General features: G+C 54.0%; 2 protein-coding genes across 2 annotated transcripts in view; one reads left to right on the forward strand and one right to left on the reverse strand.

The window, feature by feature from the left end:
• The window catches only part of LOC308356155 (kinetochore-associated protein NSL1 homolog), a gene marked incomplete at its 3' end in the record, with an annotated part of 431,182 nt that overhangs the window by 112,620 nt on the left and 297,049 nt on the right, over positions 1-21,513 (forward strand). The gene's annotated exons all lie outside the window — the stretch shown is intronic.
• On the reverse strand, positions 7,816-8,886 carry LOC308355565 (Golgi-associated RAB2 interactor protein 6-like; the record flags this gene model as incomplete). Its single annotated transcript, XM_080823888.1, has 1 exon — positions 7,816-8,886. The coding sequence occupies one exon, from the start codon at positions 8,884-8,886 to the stop codon at positions 7,816-7,818; it is 1,071 nt and encodes a 356-aa protein (XP_080680014.1).

Below are 21,513 nucleotides of genomic sequence, written 5' to 3' on the forward strand. Positions count from 1 at the left end.
TAGTACTACTACTACCCCAACAGCTACTCCAAGAGCTATCCCAAGGGCTACTACTACTTCTCCTACTACTCCCCACCCCCCCAGCCTCACAGACTAACCATTATAGAGGCGGTTGAGCCCGGCCCACACACAGTTGGCGAATGAGATTGCAACACACCGCAGTAAATACATGCGCACCTCACTGATTGGATGTCTCCATCCGGCCTGGCCCGCCCCGCCCCTATATCATCTGTGATCTGGCTAACCAGGCCCTCATATAGGCCCTCACATAGAGATGGAAATGTTTCAGGGGAGGGGGCAGGAGAGCCCTTCTAACCCCTGTAAATTATACTTGCAGGATTTCTCATCTCAACAGAAAATTGTAAAACTTTTTACCCCTTCCCTCTCCCTTCTTGTCAATAATCTTTTGCCTCCCTCTCTTTTAAGAATCAGGTTACACTGGGCCCCTGGGTGGCTCAGTCTGTCGAGCATCTGCCTTCTGCTCAGGTCATGATCTCAGGGTCCTGGGCTCCCTACTCTGCCAGGAGTCTGCTTCTCGCTCTCCCTCTCCCCCTCCCCCTGCCTGTGCACTCTCTCTCTCTGACTCTCTCCCCCAAATAAATTAAAATCTTTTTTATTTTTTATTTTTTTAAAGAGTCAGATTGTTTTGATTCTATCATGCCCAAACTACCGGTCAACCTTAACACGTATTTAAGGGAAATATTTTGGAAAAATCTTTTCTTTCCTTGAAATCGTTAAGAAAAGGGCAGCTACTCCCTTTGGAAGTGATTCAGAACATCTCAGTTTAGGGTCAGAAGAACGGGCTGTTGCCTCTGGAGCCGCCTTCCTCTCCCCTGTCTTCTCAGAGTGGTCTTTTTCTCCCTCCTCCTGGAAATGAGATGCCTGAGGCTTCATGCCTGGGTTGATTGATCCAAGAGCTATCCTCCAAGGTCCTCTGTATGAACATTCAGACTTCCTAACCCTCTTGGCCAGGTCCCAGAATATTCTGTTCCCTTGACCAGGAACAAGAAGAAGAAGGTCAATGTAGGAAACGCAAGGGGAGAGGAGAATCATGGAGTGTTGTCATGGGAAGTGGGATATAAATAAAATGCCCATGTCCAAAGACGGAGAAGGGTCTGGGTGCTCTGCTGTCCAAGATGTACACTGTGGGGTGGTTTTGGCAGGCCACGGGGCTGAATGAGACCTCAGCGCCAAGAGAGGAGAAAGAGGGAAAGCTTGGTGGCCAGATGCTTTCTCTTCCTCTGACTCTTGCTGGGTCACTTAGAAACGACACAGAAACCCAGACTGTGTTCCTTCCTCTGAATGACTTCCAACTCTGTCCCTCCCTGCCCCCCAACTGGAGGCCACTCTATTTTTAAATTTCTCTTGGGAAGTAGATTCCAAAGTCTTCCCGTCAGGGGAGCCTCTGATTTCCAGTAAATTCAGAGTCAGGTAGTTTTCTATATTCATTTGCATTCAGTTTGCATACAATTAGCATGCTTTGGAGTCCGGGACTCTTGAGTGAAAATCACCCAGAGAATTAATGCAAATGGGCCCAGCTTTTGTGCTCCCCTGAGGTGGCAGAGCTGGGCAGCGTCAGCCTCAGAGTGAGAGAGTGGCAGGCCTGGCTTTGTAGGCAAGAAGTCTTGTCATCCCCTTGATCTGCAGGGACTCATACTGGGCCCACTGGGAACTCTGTTGGGGCGGGGTGGGGGTGGGGGTGGGGGGCTCTGTTTTCCGGACCCTGAAGCTTCATCCTGAATGTGGTGGAACCTTGGAGAGGGAACTTCAGTCGTGACGTGGGCATGGGAGGTTAGGTGGGACAGGAGCTGGCTGAGGACGCACCTTCAGATCTAAAGAGGGCTGGGGGTGGAGACGGAAGGAAGGAGGACGGAGCTCATCACTGGAGACCGAGAGAGCCTATAGCAGGGGAGCCCCGGGTAGGAAAAGGAGAGAGGGGAGAGGTAAGACAGAGCAAGACTGGGAGGGTAAGCCCTGCGTGGCTAGTTAGAATGGAGAGTGGACGTTTGTTAACTAGGAAGTTGACTAGGTTTGTTAACTAGGAAGGTCAAAGTTAGCAAGTGCCTGGCCAGGCAGATTCCCTGGGGGCCATTCCTTTCCTCTCTGCTAGACAGGGCTTTCTTGTTGGGCCGAGACATTCATCCCTTGGGTCTGCCCAGGGATGGTCTGAGGGGTCACAGCCTGAAAGGGCCAATGACAGAGTGGTTCCTGGTAAGACAGAGATCAGCAGGTTGGAACCGGAAGGAACGAGCATCCCGCTCTGCCCAGAGGCAGCTCATTCCTCCAGCGGCCAAGACACCTTGGACCTGAAGGAAAGGCTCTGTAGCAGAGAAGTGGAGGGAAAGGGAGGGACCCCCAGGGCCAGGGGCCAGGGTGGCACCTGACATGGCGCCCAGTGTCCTAAGCCAGGGAGCTTCTGGCTGGCCGGCCGGCTGTGGGCTGGCTGCTCACCACAGTGCAGGGGCAGATCGCTTCGAAGGCCACGTGCTCCACAGAGCCAGCCCACGAGGGGGTCAGGAGGGTGGAGACCCCTTGGGATTTCATCCTGGCTCCACTCCTGAAGGCCTTGGGAAAGTTATTTGAACTTGTCTCTGCCTCACTTCCTTCATCTGTGAAATGGGAATGATTAGGCCAGCTTTGTGGAGCTGTGGAAATTTTTCGAATAGTGACTGCCCGGAGAGGTAGCACTCAGTAGATGCTACTGTCCTCATACGGGGCAGCCCCGACCAAGATGCAAGGAAAGGCCAGCAGAGCCTGGAGGGAAACACGGGGTTGGGGCTGTGAGAGTGTGTGTGTGTGTGGGGGGGGGGGGTGGCTCCCGGTCTCTTGGCTCTGTGCCCAGTGTGGCGGCTGCTCGTACACTTTCGGCCCCAGCGGACACAGCCCCAGCAGCAGGCCGTGTGGATGAGGGCCAGGCCCGGGCTCTGGCCATCCACAGGCTGGGAAGTGACACTAGTCACTTCTCTCCCCTCTCTCCAGGAGGAGAGTATGAAGGAAAAGAAATTGCTCCTTTATTAGTTTGGCAAGAAGGCCCCTGCGAGCTGGAGGGAGGGACCCCAGTAAGAAGAAAGGCATGGAACCCTGCCTGACTTGTGTGTCCCACTCCCAGCAAAGGGTCTGCTGGTCTGGCCTCTGTGGGTAAGGGGGCACTGAGCATCCTTGGTGGTGTCTCTGTCCTGGGCCTCCCGCCGGTCAGCTCAGAGGACTACTGGAAGGAGGGGAGGGAGGGCCGTAGGGAAGGATGGAATGCCCTGGAAGCACTGTGTGCAGACGCAGGAGTGACTGGTGGGCCCTTTCTTGTCAACAGAGCCCTCCACAGATGCCCTTTCTTCCCGCCTCACACACAGCCAGCCTCCCGGACACTCCCTCTGGTGCACCCATGTCACGCTCCCAGCATAACCCCCATCTGCACAGCTGCTATCCTGTGGCCAGCAGCACTGAGCTGGCGGAGGACAGAAAGGGCCGAGAGGCTTCTGAATGGGCTTTTCTCCACATCCTGACTACTGAGATCCCAGAGCAATAGGCGAACCCCCCGTGTTTCCTTCAGCCCTTGCTCCTCCCTTGAGATCCAGCCCCTGATGCTAGGGGACGTCTGGCAGCCGAGCTCTCGGGGACCTCGCCACCTCCCAAGTAGAGTTAGCGGACGAAACAGACTGTAACCTAACAGTGTCTCTGTCTCTCGGGCCTGGCCACAGTCATGTCTTCTTGTCCTAGGTCATGTCAGATTTATCCCTAGCCTGACTTCCATAGTCATCAGCTGAAGTTAAATTCACCATCCCTGGATGCCCAGAGAAGTCCCAGAATGGTTGCTACTTGCTGGATTTCAGCATCAGAAAGGAGCCCTTGTGTCTGGGTGCCGTCAGTCGGTTGGAGGGGGCCTGGTTGCCCTGAGCCTGACTTGGTCCATCCACAAGACGCCCCGTCCATCTCTGAAGGCTGGGTCCCGGGCCAGGGCTGGGACGGGCCTCTCTGATTCTGCCGCTGGGCCAAGAGGCCGAGATGACATCGTAAAGTTGAGGGAGTAGACGTGAAACAGAAACAAATGGCTTTCGTTCCAGGAAGTCAGAAATGGAAGGAAAACTTGTAGATATGCTTTGAGACCCACTGTGGACTAGGTTTTTGCTGTGCTGGCCAGAACTCTGCAGCTGACCTTGGGAAAGCCCCTCTCCTCTCTAGGCCTCAACTTCCTCATATGTAAAGTCCATCTGGGATTAGTCAAGATCCTTCTGGGTCTGACGTGCTGTGTGGTTCCAGGTGTCCCAGTACTCTCTCTCTTTCCCGGGGGTCCATGAGCCTGAAGGCATGTGGCGAGGCGGATAGGGAGAAGGGGACCAAGAGACGTCCAGTGGGGGTTCTTGAGAGTTCAATTAACTGAACGGGGGAGGACAAAAAAGGGGTAAGAAAAGAAAGTAAAAAGAAGGAAGCACGTGAGAGGGGAGTTGAGGAGAGGGAAAGTAGGAAACCTGGAGGTGGCACAATGACCCCAGGGCTCCTCAGGTACATCCTGGCCTGGCTGACTTTGTTAGGCTGGGGGGTGAGGGAGGGGCGAGTCTCGTTCTCCAAAGAAGGCTACAAAACCATCGCCGCCCCCACGTCCTTTTGCAGTGCGGTCTTGTCATTGCCCTGTGAAGAAGGAAAAGTTGTTTCTCTCCCTTAAAACCCAGGTTGCCCTTCTGACGCCCTCGTAACCAGCAGAACGTGGTAGCACTTCCGTTGGGCGCCTTCTGAGGCTCAGGGAGAAGCAGCTTCCGCTTGGCTATCTTGAGAGATTTGCTCTGAGGGAAGCCAGTCTGCCTCCCCGTGACCAGCATGAGGAAGGCCGCGTGTAGGCGTTCCCGTGGAGAATCCCACCTCGTAGCCGTCTCCCCCAAGGCACCAGACACGGGAGTGAAGAGTTCTTTGACCCTCCAGCCCGGATGACTGATCACCTCACTTGATGCCATGAGGAGCAGAAGAAACCGCTCCCAGTGGAGCCCTGCCCAAATTCTTGATGTCGACGAATCTTCGCGATATCATTTTTTAGGTCGCAAAGTTTTGGGGGAGTTTGTTCCAGAGCGAAAGGATGGTAGGAGAGAGAGGCTTATCAAAAGATAAGCTTCCTTAAAACGAGAAACCCTTAAACATGTATGAACAAGACTTTTAAGAGCTCAGAGATGTGTGAGGTTTCAAAACTCATTGGGAAGCCGAATTCTAACTTTGCCTACCCAGGACATTACCACAGAGTTACCATTTTCTATAGGTCACCATATTATGTTTTTAAAAAGTATATTTTTATGGGAAAGGGAGAAAAGGCACCCATCCCAGCAGATCGGTTAGAAGGGACGAGGTGAGCAGCAGCGCACGTTGGCGAGGATGTGGAAACAGCAGAGCGCCCACGCATTCCTGGTGGGAGCGCGTAATGGCACAGTCACTGTGGAATGAGCATCTAGGACTGAACCTATGTGTCTATTCGATTCCATTTCTAAGTATATGTCTGACAGAAATGTATGTATATTTTTACCCAAAGATCTGCGTATCCACGTTCATAGCAGCACTATTCTTATTAGCCCCAAACTGGAAGTAACTCGAACACCCACCAATGGCTGAATGAATCAATAAATTGTCGTGTATGTCTGTAATGAAATAGAGCTGGGAGAAGGAATAACGGCCACAAAAATCATGGACAAATCCCATGACTATGATGTTGAGGGAAAGAAACCAGAGTCAAAGAATACATACAATGTGATTCCATTTACCTAAAGTGGAAAAAGAAGCAAAATGAGTCTCCGATGTCAGAGGTTAGGATAGTGGTTCCCCGGGTGGTAGAGAACACGAGGGGTGCTTCGGGTATGGATGTTATATCCCAAACTCAAATGTTAAAAACAGGAGGAAGGGCATGCTCTCGAAGCAAAGGATAGCTCTTTAAATAACCAATTTAACTTTCTAAAACGTTTTGTGAAAAACTTTTAAATTAATTAATTTAATGAATTGAAATGAATTGATTTAACTTAATTATGAAAATCTTTACATTTAATTCATTTTTAAAATTAAATTCAATTCAATAAAAAGGAGACTTTTAATTTCTCCTTCTTTAATCTCACATAAATTGCGTACGGCAAGGTGCTGGGGCCATGACTATGTCCGCGGGAGAAAGAAACAGGGGCGACGTGGTCAGCAGCAACCGAAACTGGGGGAAAGAGGCCAGCCCCCCAAGGAAGGTGCTTCTCTGAGGCTCCTTGCTGCCAACTGTATTGTGTGCACGCAAGCGCATTGCTAGAAAGATCTCTTCCAAACTTCTGCAGGTCACGGCACATGTAGAAAACGGCAACACTGGAATGGCATACTGGGGTATCACATGGGGCTCCTGGCAGCCAAAGCCAACTGGCTGGGTCTTCCGGGTGCCCTCAAGAGGAGTGGTATCATTTCCTCGGCACACTTGTGGGAAAACACCCACTTAGAGAGCGTGGGAAAACATGAACCTCCATAACACATTTTAAGTTCTCCTGCTCTTCTGCTCCAGGAAAACCCAGCTCTAGGTGCCCTTCATTTCTGGATTACAGGTCCCATTTGCAGGAACGAAGATCCTGGGGTCCAGGGGTTTAGGTGGCATTCCTGGCCTCTCCTTTATGCCGTGGTCTCACTTCCGCTTCCAGCCTCATTTCCCAACACACCCTCACCCCCTTCCCACTACCCTCCCCCACCCTACCCCCTAAACACATGATATCCTGGGCGCGCTGTTCTTGTCTGTCATCTAGAAACATCGCCCAAGACCCCCAAGCTCCCAGCGCCTCCTCTTTCTCCATCATCTCTCTGCTCAGACCTTCCCTTCTCTGTGATGCCTCTTTCTATACACTCCCCAAGGCCACCACCGCACTTTGATGTGCGTTACTGGTATGGGTGTGCATACATGAATTATCTTGCCCATAGCAGGTGCTCAACAATGGTTTCTCGAATGACTTCTAGGCCGCAGAGAGACCGTGACACTAATTCCACGCTACCCCTATTCTGGACGGTCACTCATTATCCCCTTGAGTCACTCATTATCCCCGCAATGGCGAGGTTGGCTCTGCCTCCTCCTGGATGCTTGCTGGCTGCCCCGACCCCCCGGGGTCCCAGACCTGGGGACCTCCCCGCTCAAAGCGCCTGCTGTGGTGCCTGCTGCGACCCCCGCTGCGAACTCTGCTGCTGTCCCAGCGGGGGCACTGCGGCGGCCGGCAGCCACCGCCTCGGTCGTGGCCCCTGCTGCCGACTCCCTGTAGAGCCCGGCAGCCCTCGTGTTTGCGGCACCTACAGTGGGCATGCTGGTGGGTTTGTGACACTGTGAGGTCACTACTGGGCTGCAGGACCTAGAAATTCAAACAGAAGGCAGCATGCCATTCTCAGAGTGTAATTTTTTATTTAAAAAAAAAATAGTGAGGAACGTAGAGTGGGGTCTCCGGGGATACGTCCCCAGCTGCCGAAATCTCTGGGTCCGACTAATGGGCTTCGCAGTTCACTGCACCACCGCAGACGTCCCATTCCCGCTCTCTCCAAGCCATGGCTGCTCGCCGCCGCCTCGGCGATGGCCTCCACACCGCTCCTGTCCGCCGTCTTCTTCCCCAAACTGTCCGCGACTCTGCCGCGTGGGGAGGCCGCGCTTCAGGCAGCGAGGCTGGGTCTCCGGTTCTTCAGGAACCCGCGCACCCCGAACCCCTTGGTGCCGGCGCCCGAGCTGCCGGCCGAGAGGCTCCGCCCCGACTTGTGGGCGGTCCCGGACTCCTTGGCGATGGGGGCGTGGCTGGTGTCTTGGTCGGGGGCGCGCCTGCCGCGCGCGGGGCTGCTGCGGCCCTAGTCCTTCTAGCCCTCCCGGGGGGCTCTGTGGCTGCCTAAGGAGCGGCTGGAGGCCATCGGGGCGATCTTGTTCCCCGCGGCCCTGCGGTGGCGGGAACTGCGGGGGGCTCGCTCCTTCTCCCTCCGCTCCCTCCGCTCCCTCAGGTCCTTGCGGGGCGGCCTTCCCGCCGGCTCCCCACTGCCCGCCGAGCTAGGCCTCTCCGACAGGAGCTGGCCTTCCGCCCCGTCCGGAGCGGCTTCTCCCGCAGGCTTGCCCGCAGCTCCGGTCCCGGCGAACGCCAGGCATATGCGGGCCTCCCCGGCTGCCAGCTCTGCCTCTGTCCCTGCCGGGGGCACTGCCACGGTCTCCTCCCCTCCAGCAAAAGCTGCAGAGGTGGCCCCGGCCACCTCCGAGCCCACGTCGAGGCTCCTTACACTGACCTCGTCACTGACCTGATCCCCGCTTTCTTCGACCTCTGCCCCTGCTGGGTTCCCCCAGTCCTCTTCGTCCAACAGGGGCGCGCCCAGCATGTCCTCCGCTGGAACGGCGTAGGTCCTGCTGTAACTGTCCAGGGGCGGCCGCAGGAGGTAAATGAGCTTTTCCCAGTAGGGGAAGAGGTCTTCCCGTGCATCCAGAGGGGGGCTCAGCTGCAGGTAGTAGGAGCGGCCGGTGGCCAGCTTGAGGCGCAGCTGTTGTTTCTCACGGTCGTGCACGGAGATCCGCACAAGCTTCAAGGGCAGGAGCCTGGTGAGCTCCAGGGTCCTCGAAGCCTTGCGGCCTTTTCCCTTGGTGGCCTGGCCCCGGCGGGAGTCCTCTTCACAGCCGGTGTGCGGGCGGGCCAGCAGCATGACATCTGGCAGCGGGAGGGTGGGGCTGGTGGATGCCACGGCCACCGTCACCGTTCTGACTCGGTTGTGCACGTCCACGACTTCCCCCCTTTTGCTGATCTGGATAAAGTCACTTTCAAAAATTGGTGCATACTTGAACATGTCATATTCCCCCTTGCGCAGTTGTCGCTGGAGTTTCCCCATGGCGGTATTGAACATGCTCACCCCGGAGGCGCTGTGGGCTGTGTGATACGGTGGCAGAGACTCCATGTTGGTGACTTCTCTGTATCCCAAACAGCCGGCCCAGCAAGGGGTGAGGGTTGGTCTGGGGGCTGGTCCCTGGAGCTTCTCCTCCTCGGCCTCCTTGGGTTGGCAGAGCGTGCAGCCCTGCTCCTGCGACACTCGGCTGGCTCTGTGGCAGGGGTCCCAAACCCACCCAAACGCACCCACAGGCCACAGGCCACAGGCCACAGGCTCCCCCTTTGGGTCAGAACCTCCCAGAGACAGGGGTCAGGGTGGGGGGCTCTGAGGGTGACCAAGGAGATGCTGGTGGGTGCCTGGACCTCGGATGAAGCTCTGCAATAGTATGGAGATGGATGGTGGCTCCTCCACCTCACCTCTGTCTCTCGCTCTGATAGGCCGGGAACTGCAGTCCTGGTGAGAGACTAACCACTGTCTCAGCCTACACCCCCCGCGCAGCCCTATTTATACTCTGCCGCCCTTTGTGACCTGTCGCTGTCACGTACCCCTTTGTTGTCATCCCCCAGACACCCCCTCAGGGCAGGGCCATCGTTTTCCCCCCAAAATGCCCCATTGCCCCCACAGAGGACAGGCCCACCCTGCCAGGGACCCAGACGGGTATCCAAATACAAATGTCTTCAAATGGAACAATTTGGTGTGGAGAAGTTTTTTTTCCCTCCCCCAAATTCAGGAGATTCAGCAGCTGGACAAAATCTATAGGAATGACTCGAAGAGGATGGGATAGTATCGTCTGAAGCATCAGAGCCCTCGGTTTCACTTTCTCCAGGAACCCAGAACTGGCAGTCTTGATCCTTAACCTGTTCCTTCCTAAGACTGCAGTAGACACGGCTGCTAACAGCCATTAACAGCCGTTAACGATGACATTGAAAACGGCCTCCCCTAGGCACCAGGCCGTGTTCTCCACATACGACCACGAGAACCCATCAGGTTTGGGACTGCTCCTACTGCCCCGTTTTCCGAAGAGAGTGAGGGGACAGCATCAGCCTAACTTCACAGAACTCATGGTCGTAGAGGCCATGTTTCCGGGCAGGTCTACCGGATTCTAAAGCCTTGTTTGGAACCACCATAGTACTTCGCTCCACAAAGCTCGGGCCAGCCCCAGGTTTTAAACCAGACTGATTTAAGACCTTTCTGAGGCCCTGTCGGAAGTTGCGTGACTCCCTGTGTGTATACGTGTTATGGAGAGAACCTAAGACACTACTTCAGACGGCGGCTGGGCTGAACTGGGGAATTAAATTTTACAGGGGGGCATCTCGGTTCCTCCCCTCGCTTATGCTTCCACAAGCAGCCCATCTGTGGAAACCTGGTTATGCTCTCGCAAGACCCCCCCACCCAGGTTTCGGTCCCTTCTCCTCCAGTGAAATGAAGCGGGGCTGGGGGTGGGGAGTGCTGAGATGTCATCTGCCATTCCAAGAGCTTGCCAAGCAGCCTCCTGGGGCGACAGGAGTGCTTTGGAAGCAGCAACACCTGTGGGGAGCAAGTACCCTTGTGCTTCCTGCCTTCCTGCCCCTCCCACACGGCTAGCCACAGAGTATGTGATTTCTAAACTGGCGCTTGAACGTTCTAGACATTTGGGATTCATTCCTTGAAAATAAAGGCCTTTCTGTTAAAACGCACACACGCGTTCATCGACAGGTGAAAGGACAAATAAAAAGGTGGTCTATCCATACAGTGGGATGCTATTCAGCTCTAAAAGGAAACGAGGTACTGCCACGTGCTACAACAGGGATGAATCCTGAAAATAGGATGCTAAGTGCAAGAAGCCAGATGCAAAAAGGCCACATACTGAATGATTTCATTTAGACGAAATGTTCCAGAAGAGGCAAATCCATAGATATATTAGAGGTTGACTGGGGCTGGAGGGAGGGGAGTGTAGGGAGCGACTGCTTCATGAACAGGAACAGGATTTACTTTGTGGGGATGAAAATTCTGGAACTAGATCGTGGGGATGGTCTCACAGCACTGTGAACGGACGGAGTTTCACTCTCTCTAGAATGGGTACGATGGGAAACTTCATGTTGTAGTTTCTCTCTCCCTCACACAATGCCCGTATACATTCCTGCTTGGAACCCTTTAGAAAGGTCAGTGGTGTGACTCAGCTTTCCATTTCCTCATCTGTAAAATGGGGTAAGAGTTGCTGTGAGGATTCAACGAGATAATGCCCGTGAAGTGTTGAGCGTATCGTGGAACTCAATAAATAGTAGCTGTTGTAATCGTTCCCCCTCAACTGACCCTTCAAGCGTCCGTGCAGAGTCCTTCCTGAGAGCAGTTTTTGAGAAGACAGACTGAGAAGCTTCTGGGGTTAGAGCTACTATGAGAACACAGAAGGTGCTCAGTGGGCAAACCTGGCTTCTTCTGAGTCCCGGCTTCAGGCAGATCCATGAGAACACAGAGAAACTGAACACAACCAGAGTATGGGATGCAAAGAGACGAAAGGCTTAATACGGGTTTGGGTTTCAAGGGTTTGTTCAAAGCCCATGGGGAGAAAGTGGGATAAAGACGGAAAATAGCATTCTAGCTCTTGGCAGAAAGCGCAAGTTTGAATTCCAGAATCCCCTGGGGCCAGAATCGTTTAGCACTCTCGGTTCCAAAAGAGGTGTCAGGCCAGATGTCAGGGAAAGGCCAGGGGACAAGGATGAGGTCAGGAGAGAGGGTGGACGCTCCACGCCCTGCAGTGTGACGTCACCAGCCCAGCAGGAGGCAGCCGCGTGGAAAGACCCTGGCAAACAGGGGGTCTGATTCTGGCGGAGGCCCCCATCCAATGAATTCTCCCAGATCCTCCCAACCTTCCCTCTCCGTCGACAACTTGATGGTAAATACATATTCATCTTCTTTTCTTCAAGTATCAAAACACAAACTTGGCTGCAGAAAATTAAGCTGCTTTTAATGCACTTGGTAAAAGGAGCTTTCAGTTCCACTAACCATATCCAGTGTTATTTTTCGGATCCATTTTTGGGGCCATAGCCACCACCCACTTCCTTCCTCTCCAATTCATTGTCCGTGGCAGCTGAAAAAAACGCTCTTGAGTTTTAGTAAGAGCTGATTGGTGGCACCTACACCTACAACCGGAGGGTAAATGCGAGAAATTCCTCCCCACCCCTTAGAGAAACTAGATGATCTCCTGAAAGTGGGGGCAAACAGGCGCTATCACCCACTGGATCTGTAGAGATTGGGAAGTGTCCCCGATGGGCAAGCGAAGCAGCAGAATCAGGACACTGGTGTCGCAGGGGTTAACTTGAACCGTGCAGGAGTTCAGAGGAGCAAGCTTCCCATTCCTGTGCACAGGAGTCTGAACCTGGAATGAAGCTCCTCCCTCTCTGAAGGAAGACGTTAGTGGCAGAGCAGCCCATTTTTATTTCTAGCCTGTTAGGGATACCTCTGTGTGCCGGCAAAGAGCAAGGGCGCCTTGGTTGAACTGGTTGCTACTTGCTGGTCAAGTTTAGAGGATTCTTGGATTTCAGCATCAGAAAGGAGCCCTTGTGCCTGGGTGCCGTCAGTCGGTTGGAGGGGGCCTGGTTGCCCTGAGCCTGACTTGGTCCATCCACAAGACCCCCCGTCCATCTCTCAAGGCTGGGTCCCGGGCCAGGGCTGGGACGGGCCTCTCTGATTCTGCCCCTGGGCCAAGAGGCCGAGATGACATCGTAAAGTTGAAGGAGTAGACGTGAAACAGAAACAAATGGCTTTCGTTCCAGGAAGTCAGAAATGGAAGGAAAACTTGTAGATATGCTTTGAGACCCACTGTGGACTAGGTTTTTGCTGTGCTGGCCAGAACTCTGCAGCTGACCTTGGGAAAGCCCCTCTCCTCTCTAGGCCTCAACTTCCTCATATGTAAAGTCCATCTGGGATTAGTCAAGATCCTTCTGGGTCTGACGTGCTGTGTGGTTCCAGGTGTCCCAGTACTCTCTCTCTTTCCCGGGGGTCCATGAGCCTGAAGGCATGTGGCGAGGCGGATAGGGAGAAGGGGACCAAGAGACGTCCAGTGGGGTTCTTGAGAGTTCAATTAACTGAACGGGGGAGGACAAGAAAGGGGTAAGAAAAGAAAGTAAAAAGAAGGAAGCACGTGAGAGGGGAGTTGAGGAGAGGGAAAGTAGGAAACCTGGAGGTGGCACAATGACCCCAGGGCTCCTCAGGTACATCCTGGCCTGGCTGACTTTGTTAGGCTGGGGGGTGAGGGAGGGGCGAGTCTCGTTCTCCAAAGAAGGCTACAAAACCATCGCCGCCCCCACGTCCTTTTGCAGTGCGGTCTTGTCATTGCCCTGTGAAGAAGGAAAAGTTGTTTCTCTCCCTTAAAACCCAGGTTGCCCTTCTGACGCCCTCGTAACCAGCAGAACGTGGTAGCACTTCCGTTGGGCGCCTTCTGAGGCTCAGGGAGAAGCAGCTTCCGCTTGGCTATCTTGAGAGATTTGCTCTGAGGGAAGCCAGTCTGCCTCCCCGTGACCAGCATGAGGAAGGCCGCGTGTAGGCGTTCCCGTGGAGAATCCCACCTCGTAGCCGTCTCCCCCAAGGCACCAGACACGGGAGTGAAGAGTTCTTTGACCCTCCAGCCCGGATGACTGATCACCTCACTTGATGCCATGAGGAGCAGAAGAAACCGCTCCCAGTGGAGCCCTGCCCAAATTCTTGATGTCGACGAATCTTCGCGATATCATTTTTTAGGTCGCAAAGTTTTGGGGGAGTTTGTTCCAGAGCGAAAGGATGGTAGGAGAGAGAGGCTTATCAAAAGATAAGCTTCCTTAAAACGAGAAACCCTTAAACATGTATGAACAAGACTTTTAAGAGCTCAGAGATGTGTGAGGTTTCAAAACTCATTGGGAAGCCGAATTCTAACTTTGCCTACCCAGGACATTACCACAGAGTTACCATTTTCTATAGGTCACCATATTATGTTTTTAAAAAGTATATTTTTATGGGAAAGGGAGAAAAGGCACCCATCCCAGCAGATCGGTTAGAAGGGACGAGGTGAGCAGCAGCGCACGTTGGCGAGGATGTGGAAACAGCAGAGCGCCCACGCATTCCTGGTGGGAGCGCGTAATGGCACAGTCACTGTGGAATGAGCATCTAGGACTGAACCTATGTGTCTATTCGATTCCATTTCTAAGTATATGTCTGACAGAAATGTATGTATATTTTTACCCAAAGATCTGCGTATCCACGTTCATAGCAGCACTATTCTTATTAGCCCCAAACTGGAAGTAACTCGAACACCCACCAATGGCTGAATGAATCAATAAATTGTCGTGTATGTCTGTAATGAAATAGAGCTGGGAGAAGGAATAACGGCCACAAAAATCATGGACAAATCCCATGACTATGATGTTGAGGGAAAGAAACCAGAGTCAAAGAATACATACAATGTGATTCCATTTACCTAAAGTGGAAAAAGAAGCAAAATGAGTCTCCGATGTCAGAGGTTAGGATAGTGGTTCCCCGGGTGGTAGAGAACACGAGGGGTGCTTCGGGTATGGATGTTATATCCCAAACTCAAATGTTAAAAACAGGAGGAAGGGCATGCTCTCGAAGCAAAGGATAGCTCTTTAAATAACCAATTTAACTTTCTAAAACGTTTTGTGAAAAACTTTTAAATTAATTAATTTAATGAATTGAAATGAATTGATTTAACTTAATTATGAAAATCTTTACATTTAATTCATTTTTAAAATTAAATTCAATTCAATAAAAAGGAGACTTTTAATTTCTCCTTCTTTAATCTCACATAAATTGCGTACGGCAAGGTGCTGGGGCCATGACTATGTCCGCGGGAGAAAGAAACAGGGGCGACGTGGTCAGCAGCAACCGAAACTGGGGGAAAGAGGCCAGCCCCCCAAGGAAGGTGCTTCTCCGAGGCTCCTTGCTGCCAACTGTATTGTGTGCACGCAAGCGCATTGCTAGAAAGATCTCTTCCAAACTTCTGCAGGTCACGGCACATGTAGAAAACGGCAACACTGGAATGGCATACTGGGGTATCACATGGGGCTCCTGGCAGCCAAAGCCAACTGGCTGGGTCTTCCGGGTGCCCTCAAGAGGAGTGGTATCATTTCCTCGGCACACTTGTGGGAAAACACCCACTTAGAGAGCGTGGGAAAACATGAACCTCCATAACACATTTTAAGTTCTCCTGCTCTTCTGCTCCAGGAAAACCCAGCTCTAGGTGCCCTTCATTTCTGGATTACAGGTCCCATTTGCAGGAACGAAGATCCTGGGGTCCAGGGGTTTAGGTGGCATTCCTGGCCTCTCCTTTATGCCGTGGTCTCACTTCCGCTTCCAGCCTCATTTCCCAACACACCCTCACCCCCTTCCCACTACCCTCCCCCACCCTACCCCCTAAACACATGATATCCTGGGCGCGCTGTTCTTGTCTGTCATCTAGAAACATCGCCCAAGACCCCCAAGCTCCCAGCGCCTCCTCTTTCTCCATCATCTCTCTGCTCAGACCTTCCCTTCTCTGTGATGCCTCTTTCTATACACTCCCCAAGGCCACCACCGCACTTTGATGTGCGTTACTGGTATGGGTGTGCATACATGAATTATCTTGCCCATAGCAGGTGCTCAACAATGGTTTCTCGAATGACTTCTAGGCCGCAGAGAGACCGTGACACTAATTCCACGCTACCCCTATTCTGGACGGTCACTCATTATCCCCTTGAGTCACTCATTATCCCCGCAATGGCGAGGTTGGCTCTGCCTCCTCCTGGATGCTTGCTGGCTGCCCCGACCCCCCGGGGTCCCAGACCTGGGGACCTCCCCGCTCAAAGCGCCTGCTGTGGTGCCTGCTGCGACCCCCGCTGCGAACTCTGCTGCTGTCCCAGCGGGGGCACTGCGGCGGCCGGCAGCCACCGCCTCGGTCGTGGCCCCTGCTGCCGACTCCCTGTAGAGCCCGGCAGCCCTCGTGTTTGCGGCACCTACAGTGGGCATGCTGGTGGGTTTGTGACACTGTGAGGTCACTACTGGGCTGCAGGACCTAGAAATTCAAACAGAAGGCAGCATGCCATTCTCAGAGTGTAATTTTTTATTTAAAAAAAAAAATAGTGAGGAACGTAGAGTGGGGTCTCCGGGGATACGTCCCCAGCTGCCGAAATCTCTGGGTCCGACTAATGGGCTTCGCAGTTCACTGCACCACCGCAGACGTCCCATTCCCGCTCTCTCCAAGCCATGGCTGCTCGCCGCCGCCTCGGCGATGGCCTCCACACCGCTCCTGTCCGCCGTCTTCTTCCCCAAACTGTCCGCGACTCTGCCGCGTGGGGAGGCCGCGCTTCAGGCAGCGAGGCTGGGTCTCCGGTTCTTCAGGAACCCGCGCACCCCGAGCCCCTTGGTGCCGGCGCCCGAGCTGCCGGCCGAGAGGCTCCGCCCCGACTTGTGGGCGGTCCCGGACTCCTTGGCGATGGGGGCGTGGCTGGTGTCTTGGTCGGGGGCGCGCCTGCCGCGCGCGGGGCTGCTGCGGCCCTAGTCCTTCTAGCCCTCCCGGGGGGCTCTGTGGCTGCCTAAGGAGCGGCTGGAGGCCATCGGGGCGATCTTGTTCCCCGCGGCCCTGCGGTGGCGGGAACTGCGGGGGGCTCGCTCCTTCTCCCTCCGCTCCCTCCGCTCCCTCAGGTCCTTGCGGGGCGGCCTTCCCGCCGGCTCCCCACTGCCCGCCGAGCTAGGCCTCTCCGACAGGAGCTGGCCTTCCGCCCCGTCCGGAGCGGCTTCTCCCGCAGGCTTGCCCGCAGCTCCGGTCCCGGCGAACGCCAGGCATATGCGGGCCTCCCCGGCTGCCAGCTCTGCCTCTGTCCCTGCCGGGGGCACTGCCACGGTCTCCTCCCCTCCAGCAAAAGCTGCAGAGGTGGCCCCGGCCACCTCCGAGCCCACGTCGAGGCTCCTTACACTGACCTCGTCACTGACCTGATCCCCGCTTTCTTCGACCTCTGCCCCTGCTGGGTTCCCCCAGTCCTCTTCGTCCAACAGGGGCGCGCCCAGCATGTCCTCCGCTGGAACGGCGTAGGTCCTGCTGTAACTGTCCAGGGGCGGCCGCAGGAGGTAAATGAGCTTTTCCCAGTAGGGGAAGAGGTCTTCCCGTGCATCCAGAGGGGGGCTCAGCTGCAGGTAGTAGGAGCGGCCGGTGGCCAGCTTGAGGCGCAGCTGTTGTTTCTCACGGTCGTGCACGGAGATCCGCACAAGCTTCAAGGGCAGGAGCCTGGTGAGCTCCAGGGTCCTCGAAGCCTTGCGGCCTTTTCCCTTGGTGGCCTGGCCCCGGCGGGAGTCCTCTTCACAGCCGGTGTGCGGGCGGGCCAGCAGCATGACATCTGGCAGCGGGAGGGTGGGGCTGGTGGATGCCACGGCCACCGTCACCGTTCTGACTCGGTTGTGCACGTCCACGACTTCCCCCCTTTTGCTGATCTGGATAAAGTCACTTTCAAAAATTGGTGCATACTTGAACATGTCATATTCCCCCTTGCGCAGTTGTCGCTGGAGTTTCCCCATGGCGGTATTGAACATGCTCACCCCGGAGGCGCTGTGGGCTGTGTGATACGGTGGCAGAGACTCCATGTTGGTGACTTCTCTGTATCCCAAACAGCCGGCCCAGCAAGGGGTGAGGGTTGGTCTGGGGGCTGGTCCCTGGAGCTTCTCCTCCTCGGCCTCCTTGGGTTGGCAGAGCGTGCAGCCCTGCTCCTGCGACACTCGGCTGGCTCTGTGGCAGGGGTCCCAAACCCACCCAAACGCACCCACAGGCCACAGGCCACAGGCCACAGGCTCCCCCTTTGGGTCAGAACCTCCCAGAGACAGGGGTCAGGGTGGGGGGCTCTGAGGGTGACCAAGGAGATGCTGGTGGGTGCCTGGACCTCGGATGAAGCTCTGCAATAGTATGGAGATGGATGGTGGCTCCTCCACCTCACCTCTGTCTCTCGCTCTGATAGGCCGGGAACTGCAGTCCTGGTGAGAGACTAACCACTGTCTCAGCCTACACCCCCCGCGCAGCCCTATTTATACTCTGCCGCCCTTTGTGACCTGTCGCTGTCACGTACCCCTTTGTTGTCATCCCCCAGACACCCCCTCAGGGCAGGGCCATCGTTTTCCCCCCAAAATGCCCCATTGCCCCCACAGAGGACAGGCCCACCCTGCCAGGGACCCAGACGGGTATCCAAATACAAATGTCTTCAAATGGAACAATTTGGTGTGGAGAAGTTTTTTTTCCCTCCCCCAAATTCAGGAGATTCAGCAGCTGGACAAAATCTATAGGAATGACTCGAAGAGGATGGGATAGTATCGTCTGAAGCATCAGAGCCCTCGGTTTCACTTTCTCCAGGAACCCAGAACTGGCAGTCTTGATCCTTAACCTGTTCCTTCCTAAGACTGCAGTAGACACGGCTGCTAACAGCCATTAACAGCCGTTAACGATGACATTGAAAACGGCCTCCCCTAGGCACCAGGCCGTGTTCTCCACATACGACCACGAGAACCCATCAGGTTTGGGACTGCTCCTACTGCCCCGTTTTCCGAAGAGAGTGAGGGGACAGCATCAGCCTAACTTCACAGAACTCATGGTCGTAGAGGCCATGTTTCCGGGCAGGTCTACCGGATTCTAAAGCCTTGTTTGGAACCACCATAGTACTTCGCTCCACAAAGCTCGGGCCAGCCCCAGGTTTTAAACCAGACTGATTTAAGACCTTTCTGAGGCCCTGTCGGAAGTTGCGTGACTCCCTGTGTGTATACGTGTTATGGAGAGAACCTAAGACACTACTTCAGACGGCGGCTGGGCTGAACTGGGGAATTAAATTTTACAGGGGGGCATCTCGGTTCCTCCCCTCGCTTATGCTTCCACAAGCAGCCCATCTGTGGAAACCTGGTTATGCTCTCGCAAGACCCCCCCACCCAGGTTTCGGTCCCTTCTCCTCCAGTGAAATGAAGCGGGGCTGGGGGTGGGGAGTGCTGAGATGTCATCTGCCATTCCAAGAGCTTGCCACGCAGCCTCCTGGGGCGACAGGAGTGCTTTGGAAGCAGCAACACCTGTGGGGAGCAAGTACCCTTGTGCTTCCTGCCTTCCTGCCCCTCCCACACGGCTAGCCACAGAGTATGTGATTTCTAAACTGGCGCTTGAACGTTCTAGACATTTGGGATTCATTCCTTGAAAATAAAGGCCTTTCTGTTAAAACGCACACACGCGTTCATCGACAGGTGAAAGGACAAATAAAAAGGTGGTCTATCCATACAGTGGGATGCTATTCAGCTGTAAAAGGAAACGAGGTACTGCCACGTGCTACAACAGGGATGAATCCTGAAAATAGGATGCTAAGTGCAAGAAGCCAGATGCAAAAAGGCCACATACTGAATGATTTCATTTAGACGAAATGTTCCAGAAGAGGCAAATCCATAGATATATTAGAGGTTGACTGGGGCTGGAGGGAGGGGAGTGTAGGGAGCGACTGCTTCATGAACAGGAACAGGATTTACTTTGTGGGGATGAAAATTCTGGAACTAGATCGTGGGGATGGTCTCACAGCACTGTGAACGGACGGAGTTTCACTCTCTCTAGAATGGGTACGATGGGAAACTTCATGTTGTAGTTTCTCTCTCCCTCACACAATGCCCGTATACATTCCTGCTTGGAACCCTTTAGAAAGGTCAGTGGTGTGACTCAGCTTTCCATTTCCTCATCTGTAAAATGGGGTAAGAGTTGCTGTGAGGATTCAACGAGATAATGCCCGTGAAGTGTTGAGCGTATCGTGGAACTCAATAAATAGTAGCTGTTGTAATCGTTCCCCCTCAACTGACCCTTCAAGCGTCCGTGCAGAGTCCTTCCTGAGAGCAGTTTTTGAGAAGACAGACTGAGAAGCTTCTGGGGTTAGAGCTACTATGAGAACACAGAAGGTGCTCAGTGGGCAAACCTGGCTTCTTCTGAGTCCCGGCTTCAGGCAGATCCATGAGAACACAGAGAAACTGAACACAACCAGAGTATGGGATGCAAAGAGACGAAAGGCTTAATACGGGTTTGGGTTTCAAGGGTTTGTTCAAAGCCCATGGGGAGAAAGTGGGATAAAGACGGAAAATAGCATTCTAGCTCTTGGCAGAAAGCGCAAGTTTGAATTCCAGAATCCCCTGGGGCCAGAATCGTTTAGCACTCTCGGTTCCAAAAGAGGTGTCAGGCCAGATGTCAGGGAAAGGCCAGGGGACAAGGATGAGGTCAGGAGAGAGGGTGGACGCTCCACGCCCTGCAGTGTGACGTCACCAGCCCAGCAGGAGGCAGCCGCGTGGAAAGACCCTGGCAAACAGGGGGTCTGATTCTGGCGGAGGCCCCCATCCAATGAATTCTCCCAGATCCTCCCAACCTTCCCTCTCCGTCGACAACTTGATGGTAAATACATATTCATCTTCTTTTCTTCAAGTATCAAAACACAAACTTGGCCGCAGAAAATTAAGCTGCTTTTAATGCACTTGGTAAAAGGAGCTTTCAGTTCCACTAACCATATCCAGTGTTATTTTTCGGATCCATTTTTGGGGCCATAGCCACCACCCACTTCCTTCCTCTCCAATTCATTGTCCGTGGCAGCTGAAAAAAACGCTCTTGAGTTTTAGTAAGAGCTGATTGGTGGCACCTACACCTACAACCGGAGGGTAAATGCGAGAAATTCCTCCCCACCCCTTAGAGAAACTAGATGATCTCCTGAAAGTGGGGGCAAACAGGCGCTATCACCCACTGGATCTGTAGAGATTGGGAAGTGTCCCCGATGGGCAAGCGAAGCAGCAGAATCAGGACACTGGTGTCGCAGGGGTTAACTTGAACCGTGCAGGAGTTCAGAGGAGCAAGCTTCCCATTCCTGTGCACAGGAGTCTGAACCTGGAATGAAGCTCCTCCCTCTCTGAAGGAAGACGTTAGTGGCAGAGCAGCCCATTTTTATTTCTAGCCTGTTAGGGATACCTCTGTGTGCCGGCAAAGAGCAAGGGCGCCTTGGTTGAACTGGTTGCTACTTGCTGGTCAAGTTTAGAGGATTCTTGGATTTCAGCATCAGAAAGGAGCCCTTGTGCCTGGGTGCCGTCAGTCGGTTGGAGGGGGCCTGGTTGCCCTGAGCCTGACTTGGTCCATCCACAAGACCCCCCGTCCATCTCTCAAGGCTGGGTCCCGGGCCAGGGCTGGGACGGGCCTCTCTGATTCTGCCCCTGGGCCAAGAGGCCGAGATGACATCGTAAAGTTGAAGGAGTAGACGTGAAACAGAAACAAATGGCTTTCGTTCCAGGAAGTCAGAAATGGAAGGAAAACTTGTAGATATGCTTTGAGACCCACTGTGGACTAGGTTTTTGCTGTGCTGGCCAGAACTCTGCAGCTGACCTTGGGAAAGCCCCTCTCCTCTCTAGGCCTCAACTTCCTCATATGTAAAGTCCATCTGGGATTAGTCAAGATCCTTCTGGGTCTGACGTGCTGTGTGGTTCCAGGTGTCCCAGTACTCTCTCTCTTTCCCGGGGGTCCATGAGCCTGAAGGCATGTGGCGAGGCGGATAGGGAGAAGGGGACCAAGAGACGTCCAGTGGGGTTCTTGAGAGTTCAATTAACTGAACGGGGGAGGACAAGAAAGGGGTAAGAAAAGAAAGTAAAAAGAAGGAAGCACGTGAGAGGGGAGTTGAGGAGAGGGAAAGTAGGAAACCTGGAGGTGGCACAATGACCCCAGGGCTC

Source organism: Martes martes, assembly GCF_963455335.1.
Source record: "Martes martes genome assembly, chromosome: 15".
NCBI classification, from domain to species: Eukaryota; Metazoa; Chordata; class Mammalia; order Carnivora; family Mustelidae; genus Martes; species Martes martes.